The 14,876-nt window shown below is 47.1% G+C and overlaps 2 protein-coding genes across 12 annotated transcripts in view; one reads left to right on the top strand and one right to left on the bottom strand.

Annotated features, from left to right (window-relative positions):
- Positions 1-5,499: 5,499 nt before the first annotated feature.
- RAD52 (RAD52 homolog, DNA repair protein) lies at positions 5,500-12,262 on the top strand (the record flags this gene model as incomplete). The annotated part of the gene is made up of 8 exons (XM_042050155.1): positions 5,500-5,589; positions 5,828-5,946; positions 6,032-6,107; positions 7,086-7,282; positions 7,499-7,635; positions 8,265-8,345; positions 8,844-9,086; positions 9,328-12,262. Coding segments are annotated over 8 exons (1,002 nt in total), but the record flags the coding sequence as incomplete, so codon positions are not given.
- WNK1 (WNK lysine deficient protein kinase 1) overlaps positions 12,035-14,876 on the bottom strand; it is a 100,655-nt gene continuing 97,813 nt past the window's right edge. For all 11 annotated transcript variants that reach the window (XM_042050213.1, XM_042050215.1, XM_042050214.1 and 8 more), the window contains one exon: positions 12,035-14,806. In XM_042050213.1, coding sequence (XP_041906147.1) covers positions 14,492-14,806 — 315 coding nt within the window. In that variant the 3' untranslated portion in view covers positions 12,035-14,491. The remainder of the gene's footprint in view (positions 14,807-14,876) is intronic.

The following is a 14,876-nucleotide window of genomic DNA, read 5'->3' as shown; positions in this document are numbered from 1 at the left end:
GGGGGGGCGTGGTCTGAGGCACCGCCCCCGGAGCTGCGTCACCGCCCGGGCGCGGCCCCAGGGAAGTTTGGCCGCTCTCCGGCGCCGTAGCGGCCGCTCCGGGCGGGAACTGCGAAGGGGCCGCGGGAGGGCTCAGGTACGGCGGGCAGGGCCCGATCCGGGCACCGAACCGGGCACGAGCTGGGCACCGAGCCCGGCACAAAACCCGGCACAGAACCGGGCCTTCCCCTGCGGACGGCTGCTGAGGGGCCGCGGCCGGCGGGCGAGGGGCACGCGCGGGGCCGGTGTTTCCTGAGGGGCCTCGGGCAGACGACAAGTGACCCCACCAAGAATTCTTGCAGCCCGATCTTTTGTGGATTCCGGGTGTAAGGAGCCAAAAGCAACACTGAGTTCCTTAGCTCTTACTCCCGTTAGGAGGGGACACTAAAGGGAGAGATTGTGGCAAATGGGATGGATCTGTCAGACTACGCAAGGAATGACACTTACTGACATGTAAATTCTCAGCGTTTAAATTAGTATATTGTTGCAATGAATACAGCTTATAATAACGTTATTTCATCATATTCTATATGAGCTATATCGTATATTTTATGTATTATTATATTTTTGCGTCTTATATGTTATAATTACCATTTATATTATCATTCAGACCTCTGGCACGCTGATATCCACTAAGGTCTCAATAACCCGGACTTCCCTTTCAACTGCAGAAGCACAGAGCCCATTTTAAATTAATTTCTGTAAAATCAAGTGCATGCTCTACTACTTAAGCCCTTCTGTCAAGCCTAAGGCACCCCCCCAAAAAAGGGATCATTTATATTGCTGTCTAAGAAGGCAGAAGGATGGAAACAGATACAGGCTTGCCCACGCCTCAAGTATTCTGCCAATTTCAAATGTAAATGATTTTCCATTTAACAATAAGCAAGTGTCAACCTGGAGCAAAACAGAGCCTAAGAGCTTTAGGTTTTTCATCCTAACTTAATTAGTGTCAGCTTAATAGGGTCTTGCTGCCAGAAGTGTCATCTGTGCCTGTAACCACCATGGGGTTTGTGCTCCACAGTTTGACAGATCTCTCAGTGCTTGCAGAGTTCAGGCGGTTTCATTTCCAGGCTGGATTAATTCCTTGCCTGGTAATTGCATTTGGGAAATTGCAGCCTTTCTGCTTACAGTTGGACAGGCTGCTTTTCCCTATAAGTCCCAAACCATTACTCTTGAGTTAAAAACCCTGCTGTCTTTGCCTTGCAAGGGCTGAAGTGACTTGTACATAAGTGATATGGTGATAAATCAATCTGACAGGCTTTTAGAAAGAAGTGGCCATGTAAATAATTTATGATATTTCAGTAATATTTCTGCCTGGTCTGGTCTCCAGAACGAGCTCTTTTCTTTTATTCTGCCTGGATGGTTGTGAAACTCCTTGAAGAGCAGATTGTTCACTTTTGGTTTTGGAACTGTGAGATGTTACTGTTTCATACCTGGAAAAAAATTTGTGCCACAGAGTTGTTTCTCTTGGCTTTCAGTTCTACCCCTTGGTCATCGTTTATTGTTATGAGGAATTTTTTTATGATATCATCAAAAAGATTATTTGTGCAGGAGTACCAGTCAATCCCTTTAATGAAATATTTTTTATATGGATTGTGAGTTAATGCAAAGGAATTAAGTAATGTGAGAAATTAAATGGGATTTATATTCCTGGAAAGCAAATGTAGTTCAAACTTAGAATTGTTTGGAGTGACCTTTTTCCTAGGATGCTGTTGGTGCATTTTTAACTAATGAAACTTTTTTGGACCCTTTGGAAGGCAAAAATTGCAGCGGGCAGTGGACTTTAAAACAGCAAACAAAACTACTTAGCAAACGGGTAATTGACACGCACCACTGCTATTAAAGAAAATGTTTGGAGGCATAACCAGCAAAATTTGAAAAATATGCAGGCTAAAACACAGCAAAGCATGTGCTAAACGGAGCAATTTGGACTGGAACTGGATTTGTAATTGCTGGGAAAGCAGTCTCCTAAGCAACTTCCAGTAGTTACACTGATGCTCAGTGAACTTGTGGCAGCTGTATAGAGGCTGTCGTGACAGGAAACAGCATGATGAGTAAGGAGGTGAGTTTCTCACCCCGTGTTCCAAAAATCCAGGAATTGACCAGGCAGGCTTCGTTTCAGATGTCGGATGTATCCAAAAATTCTTGAATAGAAACACACTCCCACAAATGTGCTGTTACTCTTCCAAAAGCGTGTAAAGGTAAGGAAGAAAGAGCTTTACCCTGCGTTCGTTAAAATGTTTCAAAAGTGGAACCAGAATTAGTGTTCTCTGCTCAGTGCAGGGAGGATCACGATCCTAGACATGCCAAGAGTAAAGCTAGCAGTGAGCAGTGCCTGATAAATCAAAGAGTTCAGTGATGCTTTTGGAGCCCACAGATTCCAGTGTAATGAGTGGGACTGCATGGTGGAGGTGTCCCCCTGACATGACACGTGCTGTAACTGAGCAGAAATTGTCACAGTGGCACTTGTATGCCCTGAAAGCAAATATTTAAACTCCTGCAGGGAGCTCAAACTTCCTATGTTATACCTTTTTTCTCTTGCTACGGAATGTGGCCTGAGTGGGTAAGGGGCATTGATAAGGTCCTGTCAGCATCAGAGGCCAGCTGTAGTCTGCAGTAGACACCCAGTCTCCTGACCTGCCCCTGCATTTCCATGTTTAACCCATCAAACACTGAGTATCTTTTCCTTCTATTGAAGTTAACAGAACATTGCCTCGCTTTTCTCAAGTCATCAAGGTTGCTTACCTAGAGATATCAGAAGGCAAAACTGAACAGTTCTATTGTGTGCAGCTTTTCCACAAGCAATTGCATCATCTCTCTTCCACTCCTTTTAAACTGTGGAGTAGCACGGGCCTGTCTTGATTAGGAACATCTGCCCCATTAAACTTGAAAGAGGTACCTTAGCTTAAGTATGTGGCATTATCTTTAGTGCTTGCTAAATCACTTGTTGCTACCTGCATAACTGTTTGCTCTTGCTGGGCTCAGTGGAATTGCATTTATTGAGAGAATGTTGAAGATTTTTACTCAGCAAACCAAAGCCTCTCTGTGAAGGAAACTTACCAGATAGAGAGGACAAGGATGAATGAAAAGCCCTCTGGAAGTTCAGAGTCTGTGTTTAAATTCCTGTCTTAGGTTATGGGATGCTCTGATTAATTCCTTGAACAGCCACATTCTAGCTGAGCATTGCCCAAGCTGTGGTACTTGCACAATGCGTGGTATGCAAACTATTCTGAAGTGATGCAAACTGCCTGCTTCCACCTTACTTGTGAGGAGAGCTGGGAACTGGCACTCCTGCCACAGGATTAGAGCACAGTGCATGGTTCAGAAACCTGGTTTGTCGAGGCAGAGTGGAACTGATAGGAAAAGATGTGATTTAGGAGCAAAATAAATTTTTGGGCGGTAATGGACAGTAGGATAGAAAGGTGTGTGAGGATGTGTTAATTTAGAAAATTAGAAGTTATGTCCATGCAGTCATGGCAGGTGAAGGTGTTGCTGCCACACAGCAGCCCACACTGGTAGATATACTTGAACAGATTAAATTCAGGATTATCTGTTCTGGAAGACTGGTTTATTTCCTGAACAGGAATTTGTGTACACACACATTTTTCTCAGCAGTGCTCAATTCACTACCACCATGCCAATAAATTCCTGCTTGTAGAGTGCTGTTGAAAATTGGTACTTCATATCCAGTTTCCCAAAACAGAGATTGGTTTTTTCTGATTATGTACACATTTTGAAAGACAAGATCAAAATCTGGTGGTAGTAAAGGCTGTTAAGTTTCTTTACCTGTTCTAGTGTATCAAGGTAATGTTTTGGAGCACAGTGCAGCACCTCTGGTCTTGTGTGCTCTCTTTCTCAGTGACAAGAAAACTTCCTGAGATCATTACCAGCTAAACTCAAGAATTCCCTGTAAATAATAAATAATGGTCCCATTACCACAGAGATGGTGCCTTTAAACTGATAAACTGCCTGTATCATCCTGCATATTCAAATGCATATTTGAGCTTTAATTTTTAGTCTTTTTAGCTTCCCGAGCTCCGTCAGGCTGGTGCTGTACCCAGTGCCCAGCCACCCTCGGGGGGAAAAAACCTTCTCTGAGACCCAACCTAAACCTCCCCTGGCACAGCTTCGGGCCATTCCCTCGGGTCCTGTCCCTGGTCACTGCAGAGAGGAGACCAGTGCCTGCCCCTCCTCTTCCCCTCTCAGGGAAGCTGTAGCTGCAATGAGGTCTCCCCTCAGTTTTCTCCAGGCTGATCAGACCAAGTGCCCTCAGCTGCTACAACTTCATCACTTCAAAGCACCTGGGCAGAGGCATGTGCAATTTCCAGGTGTCTTGACAGTTAGTAAAAACGAGAGAACTCAAATAATAATGGAGCTTCTCTTTTCATTTTTGATCTGTCATAGTCATTATTCTGCATGTGTTTATGATTATTCTTGAGCTATTCTAATCAAGTCTCTGATCTCTATGGGTACACTCAGTCAAGAGTAATTACAATTAAACTATTTAACACTCCGCAGTCCCGAGCCAGCTTTCATGTTCACCTGTATTTTTAGACTGTAACCAGTTTCTATTCTCAGTTAATATTCCCCTAATCTTTAGGGACCCATCTTTTCTGCAGATTTCTCTTCTAGCTAATACCTAGTACAGAGGTTTTTACAACAGAAAATTTTTGAAAAATTTTTCAACTATAATATGGTGTTCAGGTGATCTTAAAGCTTCAGCCTCTTCTATGTTGATAGCTGAAATAGTACACAGAGAAGTGTTGTCCTTGTTTTCAGATCTGCTGTGCTTATGCTGAAGGCTGGTTGTTGAAGTAGGTCAAAGCAGCTGCTTAAATTACCTTCTTCCTTCTCCCCCACCTTCAGAAATCTTTTCTTAACTCAGGCTGGTAGATTCTAGAAATAGAACAACTTACTTCATTGCTTTCCATCTATTCTGCACCACAGTTTTCTTTCCCCCTTTTCAGTCAAGAAAAGACTGACATCCTTCAAACTTCTACCTTTTTCAGATAATGCCATAACAAGTCATTCCTTAGAAATTCAGAGTGAGAGGATTCTGTTTTAAATTCCTGGGTAGAAAAAGGGCTTGCACCTTCAGCAGGTTTACAAAACAATTAGACAAATAGATCAGATGAGTACAGAAGAACTCTTGGACCCCAGAGTAGAGTTACTTGATGCCAAATTTCATTTCAGACACATGACGTGTTTCTATTAGACCTGCAAGACTGCTACCTGGAGTGCTCTGTGTGTATTATGTAGCATTGCTTTTGGTGTGAAGTAAGGTACTTCAGAGATTCTGAACTGCGAGTTGCATTGCAGCCTGCTCAGCTCTTCAGGCATTCTGTCCTGGATAAAACCTTGTGCAGATTATTTGCAAACTGCAGACTTCTAGTAGATCATAGGAAAGAAATTACTTTCATAGACAACAGTTTCTTTTCCACTATTGTTTTTATAAATTAACACTTACAATATCTCCTCCCAGACTTTGTTGACCTCAACAATGGCAGGTTCTACGTGGGTGTCTGTGCTTTTGTGAAGGTTCAGCTTAAGGTAAGTGGGTTTTTTTATTTGCTCTGACTGTAGCTGAGCGACTGCCTGAAGCTGTGAAATGAAAGTCCTTGCACGGGTCAGAGCACAGTCCTCGGGTAGTGCACCGCATTCGGGAACCTGCTGGTGTCCTAAGTGTTGACCTTGCTGTGCAATAAACAGCTAAGAGCAGGTAACCAGGCTTGGGAAGGTACAGCACCTGCATGTATAAAATTCCCTTGTATTTAAAATTGTACTGCAGGATGGGTCATACCATGAAGATGTGGGATATGGAGTCAGTGAAGGCCTGAAGTCCAAGGCCTTATCCTTGGAAAAGGCAAGAAAGGAGGCAGTAACAGATGGACTGAAGAGGGCACTCAAGTGAGTGAAGATCAGCACTTGTACATATTCAGAAGTTATGTGGGAATGAAGGGTTTCAGTCACGGTGAGCCCTCTTGTTTCTCAGGTGCTTTGGGAATGCCCTTGGGAACTGCATCCTGGACAAGGACTACCTGCGAGCCGTGAACAAGCTTCCCCGGCAGGTGCGGTACGGGGGCTGTCAGCGGGGCTGCAGGGCCACCACTGTCCCCGCTCCTTCAGTTGCAGGGTTATCAATGGTGCTGTCAGTGCACCTCATTCCTGAGGGTTACCAGCTCTGGCACCAGCAGCCTTCGTAACAACCAGCTCACGCACACAGAGCAGAACATTCTGAAGTGGTGCCTCAGTAACCAGCGTGGATCCTGCCAGCTCCTGCTGTGCACCAGCTGGGGGCAGGAGGCTGCTAGGCAGTGACCTGCCTTGTGGAGTGAGGGAAAAGGAAGCCTCCTGCAACTGCTGGTCCGTGGACTTTCATAGTAAAGCTGCCTTCAATCTCACTAAGGCTTGCCAAACTCTGCTAGAGGCCTAGAGCTGCAAGGCAGTCCTGTCAAACATGTAGGAGCAGATCCAAGGTGACACCTCTCTCCAGGTAAAGATGGCCCAGATCTCTGGTTTGCCAGGGTCGTTGTCTGTTAGAGGCATTGCCACAAACTTGTAAAGGGACAGAGCCAAAACATCCCATCTTTAATATACAGGAACGGTGTACCTTCCTCAGAACTCAGTAAAGGTTGGCCTTGCCCTTTAGCACAAGCAGGAGAATGGACTGGTAGAGTTTACTGTTAGTTACAGACTCAGCAACAGCCTTGTGGGGCTGTGAGAAGCTGTAAAACCCTCCATGGATCGATCACCAGCACCTGTTCTCGTTTGCAGAGCAGCGAGGGGAGAGCTCACCATCTGGCCTGAAGCACTGAACAATTAAACCAACACAGAGTCACAGGAATTCAATGATTAACTGACTGAATTTCTGGGTACTGAGAAAAGAACATTTCAGGTTTCTAACTTAGTGCTCGACTTAGCACAAGCAAAATAATTTTTAATTATTTAATTAGTATGTTTAATAATAATTTAAATTAATTATTTAATTAGTAATGTTGATTGATGATGGCAATTTCTGAACATTCTGGTTTTCCTCCTTTTACCAGGTACCCCCTGAGTTAGACTTGGTCAAAGCTAAAATACAGGACTATGAGCCTGAAATAGAGAAAGCAAGATACAGCAGCTATGTGGAAAGGCAGAACGCAGCAGGGAGACAGCACTGTGAGGTGACACCTGGCTGTAACCCTGGCCAGACAGAGGCTGCTGTAGTGACAGCAGATCAGAAACAGCCCAACGCTCCCAGGTGAGACTGCTGTTATCAATTTATTTTTTAATAAATATTAGTATGTATTAGAAGTTACTGGCCCTTTTAAAACATGTGGACAGCTCAATTCCAAAGATGCCATAACGCACTAGCTCAGTAGATTTTCTTTACTGTTATTTCTTAATGAATTTTTTCTTCACAAAGTGTAATTGCTGAGGCCCTGTTTAACTTTGTGTTTACCGGGGGGAGGGACAGAAGCACAGACTCCCTGGCCACGGAGTGTGATGCCACTTACCAGAGGAAACTGCGACAGAAGCAGCTGCAGCAGCAGTTCCGGGAGCAGATGGAGAAAAAGCAGCAGGTCCCAGGAGTTACTCCCAGCAGCAAACAGGGTGAGAGGTGGCATTAAAAACTGGCACTTTCCATGAGAGCTGCTGGCAGGCACAGGTTAGCCACAGTACAGGAGCCTGGCCAGCTTTGTGTGCTGCTGTTCTGTGCCATCAACACACCTTTGAGGCCAAAGGAAGGAGCATTATCATATTTCCCCCTGTCTGTTCCAAGAGTGTCGGGAATGTCAGCTCTAAACCGGCATCATTAAATCTGCAGCTTTCCAGCCACCCTAAAGCAGCTGTTGTCAGCACCATTAACCTGCTGCATCCAAGCTGAGGCCGCAGCACTTGGCTGTGGTAGCTGCAGGCAAATACACATTGCCTGAGCTACTGCTACATTGCCCTTTACTACTCATGGGGAGGTCTGGAAGCCACGTGGTAGCAGGAACGTGAAGACTGGGGAGACAGGCAAAAAAAAAACCGTGTTAAAGTAGCACAGTTGTTTGTCAGACATCAGGTGCAGAGCCTTGCTGTCCCACATCCTGCTTCCAAGTCTTAACCAGCTCTAGGAGAAAAGAGGGTACCCGGTGGCAGTGCTGGGTGTCATTTCAGACTCGTGCTCTGCTAAGAAGGAGCCAAAGGGTTTTTCTGTATTTCTGGTATTAATCTCTTCTTGTGTTGCCTCCTTGCAGCAACATGCGACCCTCCTGTCAAGCACAGCACTCCACCAGAAGTACAGCAGGAGCTGGCACTAGAAGAGGAGCTCTTTGCAGGTCAGCCAAAGAGTGATGAGTAATTAAGTGTTAAATCATTAGCATTTAAACCAGCTTAATTCAGAATACAGTGTAAAGGCAAAAGCTGTGAAGGATTGGAATAACAGAAGTATGATTCTGACTTTAACAATACAAACTCTGCTTGAGTGTCAGGGAGATGATGTCCATCACTGTGGGGGGTTTCACACTTAGGCTCTTCAGCAGAGTTGTTACACCTATTGATAAACCCTTTTCCTGAGATGACACTGCACAAAACAGAACTTGGGGGGGATTTGGGGTGTATCTTTCCTCAATACAGCCGTGGCTGTTTGGGTCACACACCGTGGTGCCTGGACATTGCTGAAGTCCAGAGCACAAGGGGCAGGACCCTGCTGCACACTGACATAAGAGATGCTTTACAGATTAAATTTTATAGTGGTCACTGCCTGTAGGAAAAGAATGTGCTGGTCTTGGAGCTACTGCCATTCCTGTCATGGATCCCCTTCTCATTCCTTCCAGATGATCCTGAACTTTGGGACATTTCCTTGGAGGGCACTGACCTAAAGGTAACAGGTGCCAAAATGTCAGAGCCCTCACCAGCTGCACACCAGGCACCTGAGACACCCCGTGGCCATCACCAGCTGGGCACTCGCAGCAGGACACCCCACAGGGTGAACCAGCACAAAGCTTCTGCCAGGCTTGCACAGCTGCAGCCCCCTGCTGCAGCCAGCAGCACCAGCTGTGCCAACCAGCACACCCCAGGTATGTGCTGCCCCAAGTGAGGGGTCTGGCTTCACAAGGGCTCTTGGTACGTTGGGAGAGTCCAGTGGGAGAAGCATTCCTTTATTTTCAACCTGGCTGCAGATGCTGTGACAGGGGGCTTGGAAAACTGTCTGCTTTTTTCCATCCTACTGTCCTATCAAGGAAGAGTTAGAAAAAGAATTGAGGAACACATTTAGAAGCAAAAAAAAAATCCATTTCTTACTTTCTCCCTGTTTGGCAGGGTGCAGCCCCCTCAGGAGAAGTCAGAGCTTGAAGAAAAGGAGGTTGGAACCTACATGAGGCACCCGGTGGGATCTGTGCCTCTGTCTGGGATTACATCATGAGACTGCAGTGGCTTCCCATATTGTGTCAGATGGACCCTGCTGTATATTATGGTGAAGCAACTGAGAAGAGTTTCATACAATCAGCAAGAACTTCATATACTCTTAGGTTATTATGTATTTCAGATGCCTTTTTCTATAACCACACAATTATTTGTGCTTCTGCAGCACGAGACTTGTGGCCATTTTACAAGGGATATTACCTGTAAAGTGCCTGAAGCAGGCATGAACAGGGTGAATTGTTAAAAATGAGATGCAATTCATAGCTTTTCTCTCTCCCTCAGTGCTGCGTTCCAGCACAGAGGGGAGCAGGTGGGCTGTGGCCAGAGGATGGAAGGTGCAGTCCGGGGGTGGCACAGGCGGTGTCTGAGGTGCAGCCCCGCCCTGTGCCCTGTGGCTGCATGGCCGGGGCACAGCCCCTCTCTCCTCCCGAGCCTTTCCCCGCCGTCCCGAGCAGCCGCAGCGCCTCCAGCCGTGCCTGTGCCTCCGGGCAGGAGCGCGCCGGGACCGCCGCCAGCGCCGCACACGGCAGCCCCGTGCTTGCTCCGATCCTTTGGATCATGAATGGGAGCCGCACTGCTGTTTTTAAATAAGCTTTCAACCCTTTCCAATACAGAAATAAACATGAATTTGAAACACAAAGCCCGCTGGAAGCTGTTCGTGCCTCTGCCCTTCCAACCCTTCCACCTCGTTCCCTTCAAAGGAGGCAACACGTTCTAAAGCTGAAGGGGCACCACTGCACCTGCACAGCCTCCTTGGCTTTAGGACGGGCAAACAGAGAACCTCACAGGGGTGCAAAGGTTACAGCAAAGCCAACAGCTCGTCCGTCTAGCTAGCAGGCCAAAGGAAGAATTTTTAATCAGTATTGGAAGAATACTCCTTTATCCATTTCGAGCAGGTCCGTGCAGGAAAGGGAGGAGTTCTGCTGGGCTGAGCGGCCCTGTTCCTGTGCAGTTCAGCTGCAGTTCCCCGCAGCACCACGGCAGGGCTCAGGCCAGCGGCCCGTGCTGGCAGCGCTGCTCCCGGCAGGGCTGGTGTCGCCGGCCCAGGCAGCCGGGGAGGGAGCCTGCTACTGCAGTGCTGGAGGCAGGAGAATGATGCCACATGACTGAAAGTTAGAGCTGGACCAGGAGCATTTACACAATTCTGGGATTAGTCCAACCCTGAAATCAATGTCAGGCTTCAAACGGGACCTTATTCCCATGCTTTGCCTCACTGCTCTGTCTAAATGTAAATACATTTGGAATATTCAGCATTTATTTCTCTTCCTCCTACTTTGCCTTCATCACTTAACCAGTCCTTTTCCCTTAAAAGATCCTTTACGATCCACTTACCTCCTGAACAGGACAAAGAACAGGGATTGACTTCAGCATGGAAAGACAGGACAAGCCATAATTAACGGTGATAGATTACATCTAGAAAACAGTTCCACATTTCACCGTAGTTGTTTCTGGCCAATTCAGTGCTGCCTTCAGAACAGCTCAGGGAAGAAGCACATTCCACATGTTTGAGTCATGCCCTCGCTGTTGAAACCATATACCTGCTAGGAAGGGAACGTGCAGACCTTCAGAATTACTGGATTCAAAGCTGCTCCAAACTTTTACAATGAAAAAAATGTGAAAGTCTGAAACAAAAATGTAACAGTCTCAGCATCCTTGGCTCTGGAAACAATGCAAATAGAGCTGTGCCTCCTCTAACAAAGTCACTGCACTGAGCCTCTCGGGATTGGCCCCTTTGAAAAGGACAGGAAAACTTACACTTGGAGCTTTTTTTTTCCCCTTCGAAGCTTGCGCAGCATGACTCATAACAGAAGCTGTTCTTAAAATGGAAAGAAATGCAGCAGCAGTTAGTGTTTAGAAATACCAAATTCCTGCAAGTCTGCAGCTGAGAATGACGCTGTGAAGTTCTTCCACTCCAGTTGCTCATCGGAGGACTGAATTCCTGTTTGTGAGGTCGCCAAGGAGCCCCTTCCCCGCAGGTGGCACGTCCCTGCTCCCATGCGCCCCAGAGCAGAGGGCAGGGGAGGCGGCGCAGAAGAGCCGGGAAGGGCCCTTCAGGGGCCGCTGCTCTCGCCGCAGTGCCCACAGCAAGCGCAGGAGCCATGGGGCCCTCGCTCCGCCTCGCCTTCCTCAGGGACTGCGCCGAGGTCTTGTCTGCCACAGCAGAGCGCACCTGGCAACGTTGTAGCAGTCCCAGCCATAAAAGCAGCGACAGCCGATCCCTTATCCTCCCTCAGGCCACTCCCCTCCTCAAGGGCCATTTAGGAATTATTCTTCGGAGAACTTCGTTTCAGAGTATCCTGTTAAAGGCCAAAGGCTCTGACTGGTCGCTGCTTTTGAGAAGTTAAGGGTCTCGTTAAATTGGCTTTCTTGTATGTCCTGTGACAAACTGGTAAATTGGGTAAGAGTTACATCACTGCAGGAGGAGGACAGAGGGGCTGGAACTGGCTGTTCCACAAGAAAACCCACAGCTCAACCAAAGCAGGTTTGGTTTATTTGAATGGCTTCATTCAATATTCTGCAAAGGAACAAAACTGCAGCCTGGGGTGCAGTCATACAAGAAGGGTTCAGTGCAAAACATACAACTAACTACAGCCAGGGAACCCCCAAAGTTTCAATTAATTTTATTTTTTTTTATTTTTATTTTTTACAGTGTACATTGTTAAATAATGTAAAGAAAACGCTTGTAATTCAGAAACAGATTTTATGTGGAAAAAGATACTCAAAGTGTAATATTAAACAAAATAATTTAACAGTTCAGTAGCATTAGTTTATTCCTCTAGACTTCAGTTATTCATCCACAGGAGGAGAGGGGGGGAGAAAAAAAAATCAATGGTAAATAAAACCAGTTCTTGCATAACATTAAGTGAAAAAACGACCTCAAACTTATTAGATCAAATTTAAATAACCACGTGCTGCATCCAGCTGACCAGTTCCTCTGCGAATATTCCCCTTGTCTCACTACTGCCTCGGGTCTGTCCCCGCTCCTGTTGCCCCCTGGGCGTGCTCAAGAGCCTCCCCTGCAGCCATCCTTTCAGACAGGTTCCCACCTGGCCTCAGCCCCGGGCCCGCTGCTCGCCTGCCCCTCCCCTGCCGCTGTCCTCCCCCGCTCCTCTCCAGCCTGGGCCTGCCCTGCTGCCAGAACTGCTGCAAAACAAGTGACAGGAATGGAAAGCATCTCGCACGTTTCTCTGTGAAAGTGAAAGAGTGAGAACATCTGCAGACACAGAAACTCCCTATTAAGGCCCCAGCAGGGAACAGCGCTCCGAGATAAAAACCAACGTGGGCAAGTAACATCCCTGTGATGCACCAGCTTCCAGGGCACCGGTGAGCTGCTCCCAAGCACCAGCAAGCTGCACTCTCACCCTTCTCAGCTTTTTGCAGCACTACACAAATACTGGCTGGTATTATTTTGACTTTGAAGAGGAAACCAGTATTTCCTGAATACAAAAAGGGAGAATGACTAAAGCAGAAGATACAGTACAGGTACTAAGAGGTGACAAGTGACAGATAGTGACAGTCCTGGTACCAGCTTGAAATTTGTTAAGAGTGAACAAAATTGTAAATCCTCCAAGTAAGACAGAGGAAACTTCTTGATGCCGGCTGTTTCAAGTACATCCATTGCCGGCAATGGACGTTGCACCAGGACAGTCTGTTCCTGGCTTAAATGAATTTTACCAAAAAAAAGGTAAGAAAAGCAATCCCAGCAGACAAGCCCATGCCAACGAGCAATGGCACCTCTCCCTCAAGTCACATCCTGACCAAACATCTTTACCACTTCGCAGGTGGAGTCAAACTGCATCTTTAGTTGGGCCTTTCCCAAAGACACACGTTCTCCCCATCCTCTCTCCGTTTCTGATCCAGCCCTCCTGCCTCCACAGCCAATATTGGTTAAGTCTCATTTTAGCCTCACCTGCACCCCTCTGTCCCACCCCACCTGGCCCCTGTCACCCCACACCTTCAGCTCTGCCCACCTGGACAAGTTTCCCCCACACACAGAACGCTGCTCCGACCGCGGCCTCGGTGACTTCCCCTCCACTCTCCTACTCCAAACAGGAGCCCGGGATGTCCCAGGCACTGGGCACAAGCATCCTGCCCTCAACTTGCCCTCTGTCCACCTGGGCTCTGCTGGGAAGACAATGCTAAACTGCAGAAGCAAGAGAAGTCCAAGGCACTAAAATATCCAGCAAGCATACTGGGAGAACAGACAAGTATTCAAGTACATTAATTTATACAATTTTACATTCACATTTATTTATCTAATACAATGAAAATACAAAGGAAAAAGTTAAAGTGTCTCCAATAAGTATAAGGATATAGCTAGCTTTTTTTCCCATTTTTTCTTTTTAACTTTTTTAACCCTCTATATTCCACTCATTTTTAAACTACTGTTGTCCAACAACATTTATATATCACAGTGTTTCCACATCAAAACTGATGGTAAGTACATGTCCGCAGGGAACTTTTAAAATTTTTTTTAACAATTTAAATTGCTCTAATGCTGCAGTCAAAGCTGTTAATATCTTACTTAAAGCAGTAATGACCTATCAAGCACGGGCTGCATCGCAAGTCCATTCATGTGCCCCATCGTTTCAGAGCCAGATACGATTGAGTGGGGAGAGGGAGAGGAGGGGGATTTGGACAGCTTTCTTCCTGATCTTGGTTCTTCAGGAAGAGGCAGGAAGCGTGCTAAAGCCTCATGCTGGGGGGTTCAGCTCTCCCACCTCCACACGTGTGGATTCAGCCTCAACCCAGAGAAAAATTTTACAGCAAGACTGCATGAACTGACCCCACGGCTCCTCTTCACAGCTCTTGTGCCACGCAAGAGCAGCCCCCCTCGGTGAAAAGCACTGTCCCATCACAAGGATGCTGATCATCCTCCTCCCCCTTCCGAGTGTGTGGGGAAACTCCCGCTACAGAGAGTTGACAGCAATGGTTGGAAAAGATAAATTCATTCCCAGTCTGGCAAGCTACCAGTTCATTGCAGCACTAGTAGTTGATAAGGGCCCCATCTCCCTCCCCATGTCCTGTCCCGAGGTGTAGCCAGCAGGGTCTCCGAGCACGGCTAAGTGGTCCGCAGGTTGGAGCCTGGAGGGTTGCTGACAGACTTTTGCAAATTGCTGATGTTGAAGCTTTGCAAAGATGTGGCACCCACGGGCTGGAACTGGCCGAGCTGTGGCTGTGCTGGCCCCCCGGCCCCGCTCCAGGGCGGGGGGAAGGACGCTGCGGGGTAACCGTACTGCTGCGGGGGGCACATGGCCTTGCTGAAGGGACCTAAAGAGGTAGCTGATGCTGCAGGGATGGGCGTAGCACCCAGGGAAGATGTCATAGAGATACAGAGCTGACCTGGTGCCGAGAATTTTCTTGCCATTCCAGGGCCCTGAAAGATAATCCAACCACCGAGAGCAGTTACACAACTGTGCTCTAAAAGCCACCAGTCCACCCCTTGG

Source organism: Corvus kubaryi, unplaced genomic scaffold, assembly GCF_017639235.1.
Source record: "Corvus kubaryi isolate FWS band 111438036 unplaced genomic scaffold, C.kubaryi_AGA036_p1.0 72, whole genome shotgun sequence".
NCBI lineage: Eukaryota > Metazoa > Chordata > Aves > Passeriformes > Corvidae > Corvus > Corvus kubaryi.
The sequence above is the reverse complement of the archived record's forward strand: the minus strand, read 5'-3'. Positions and strand labels throughout refer to the sequence as shown.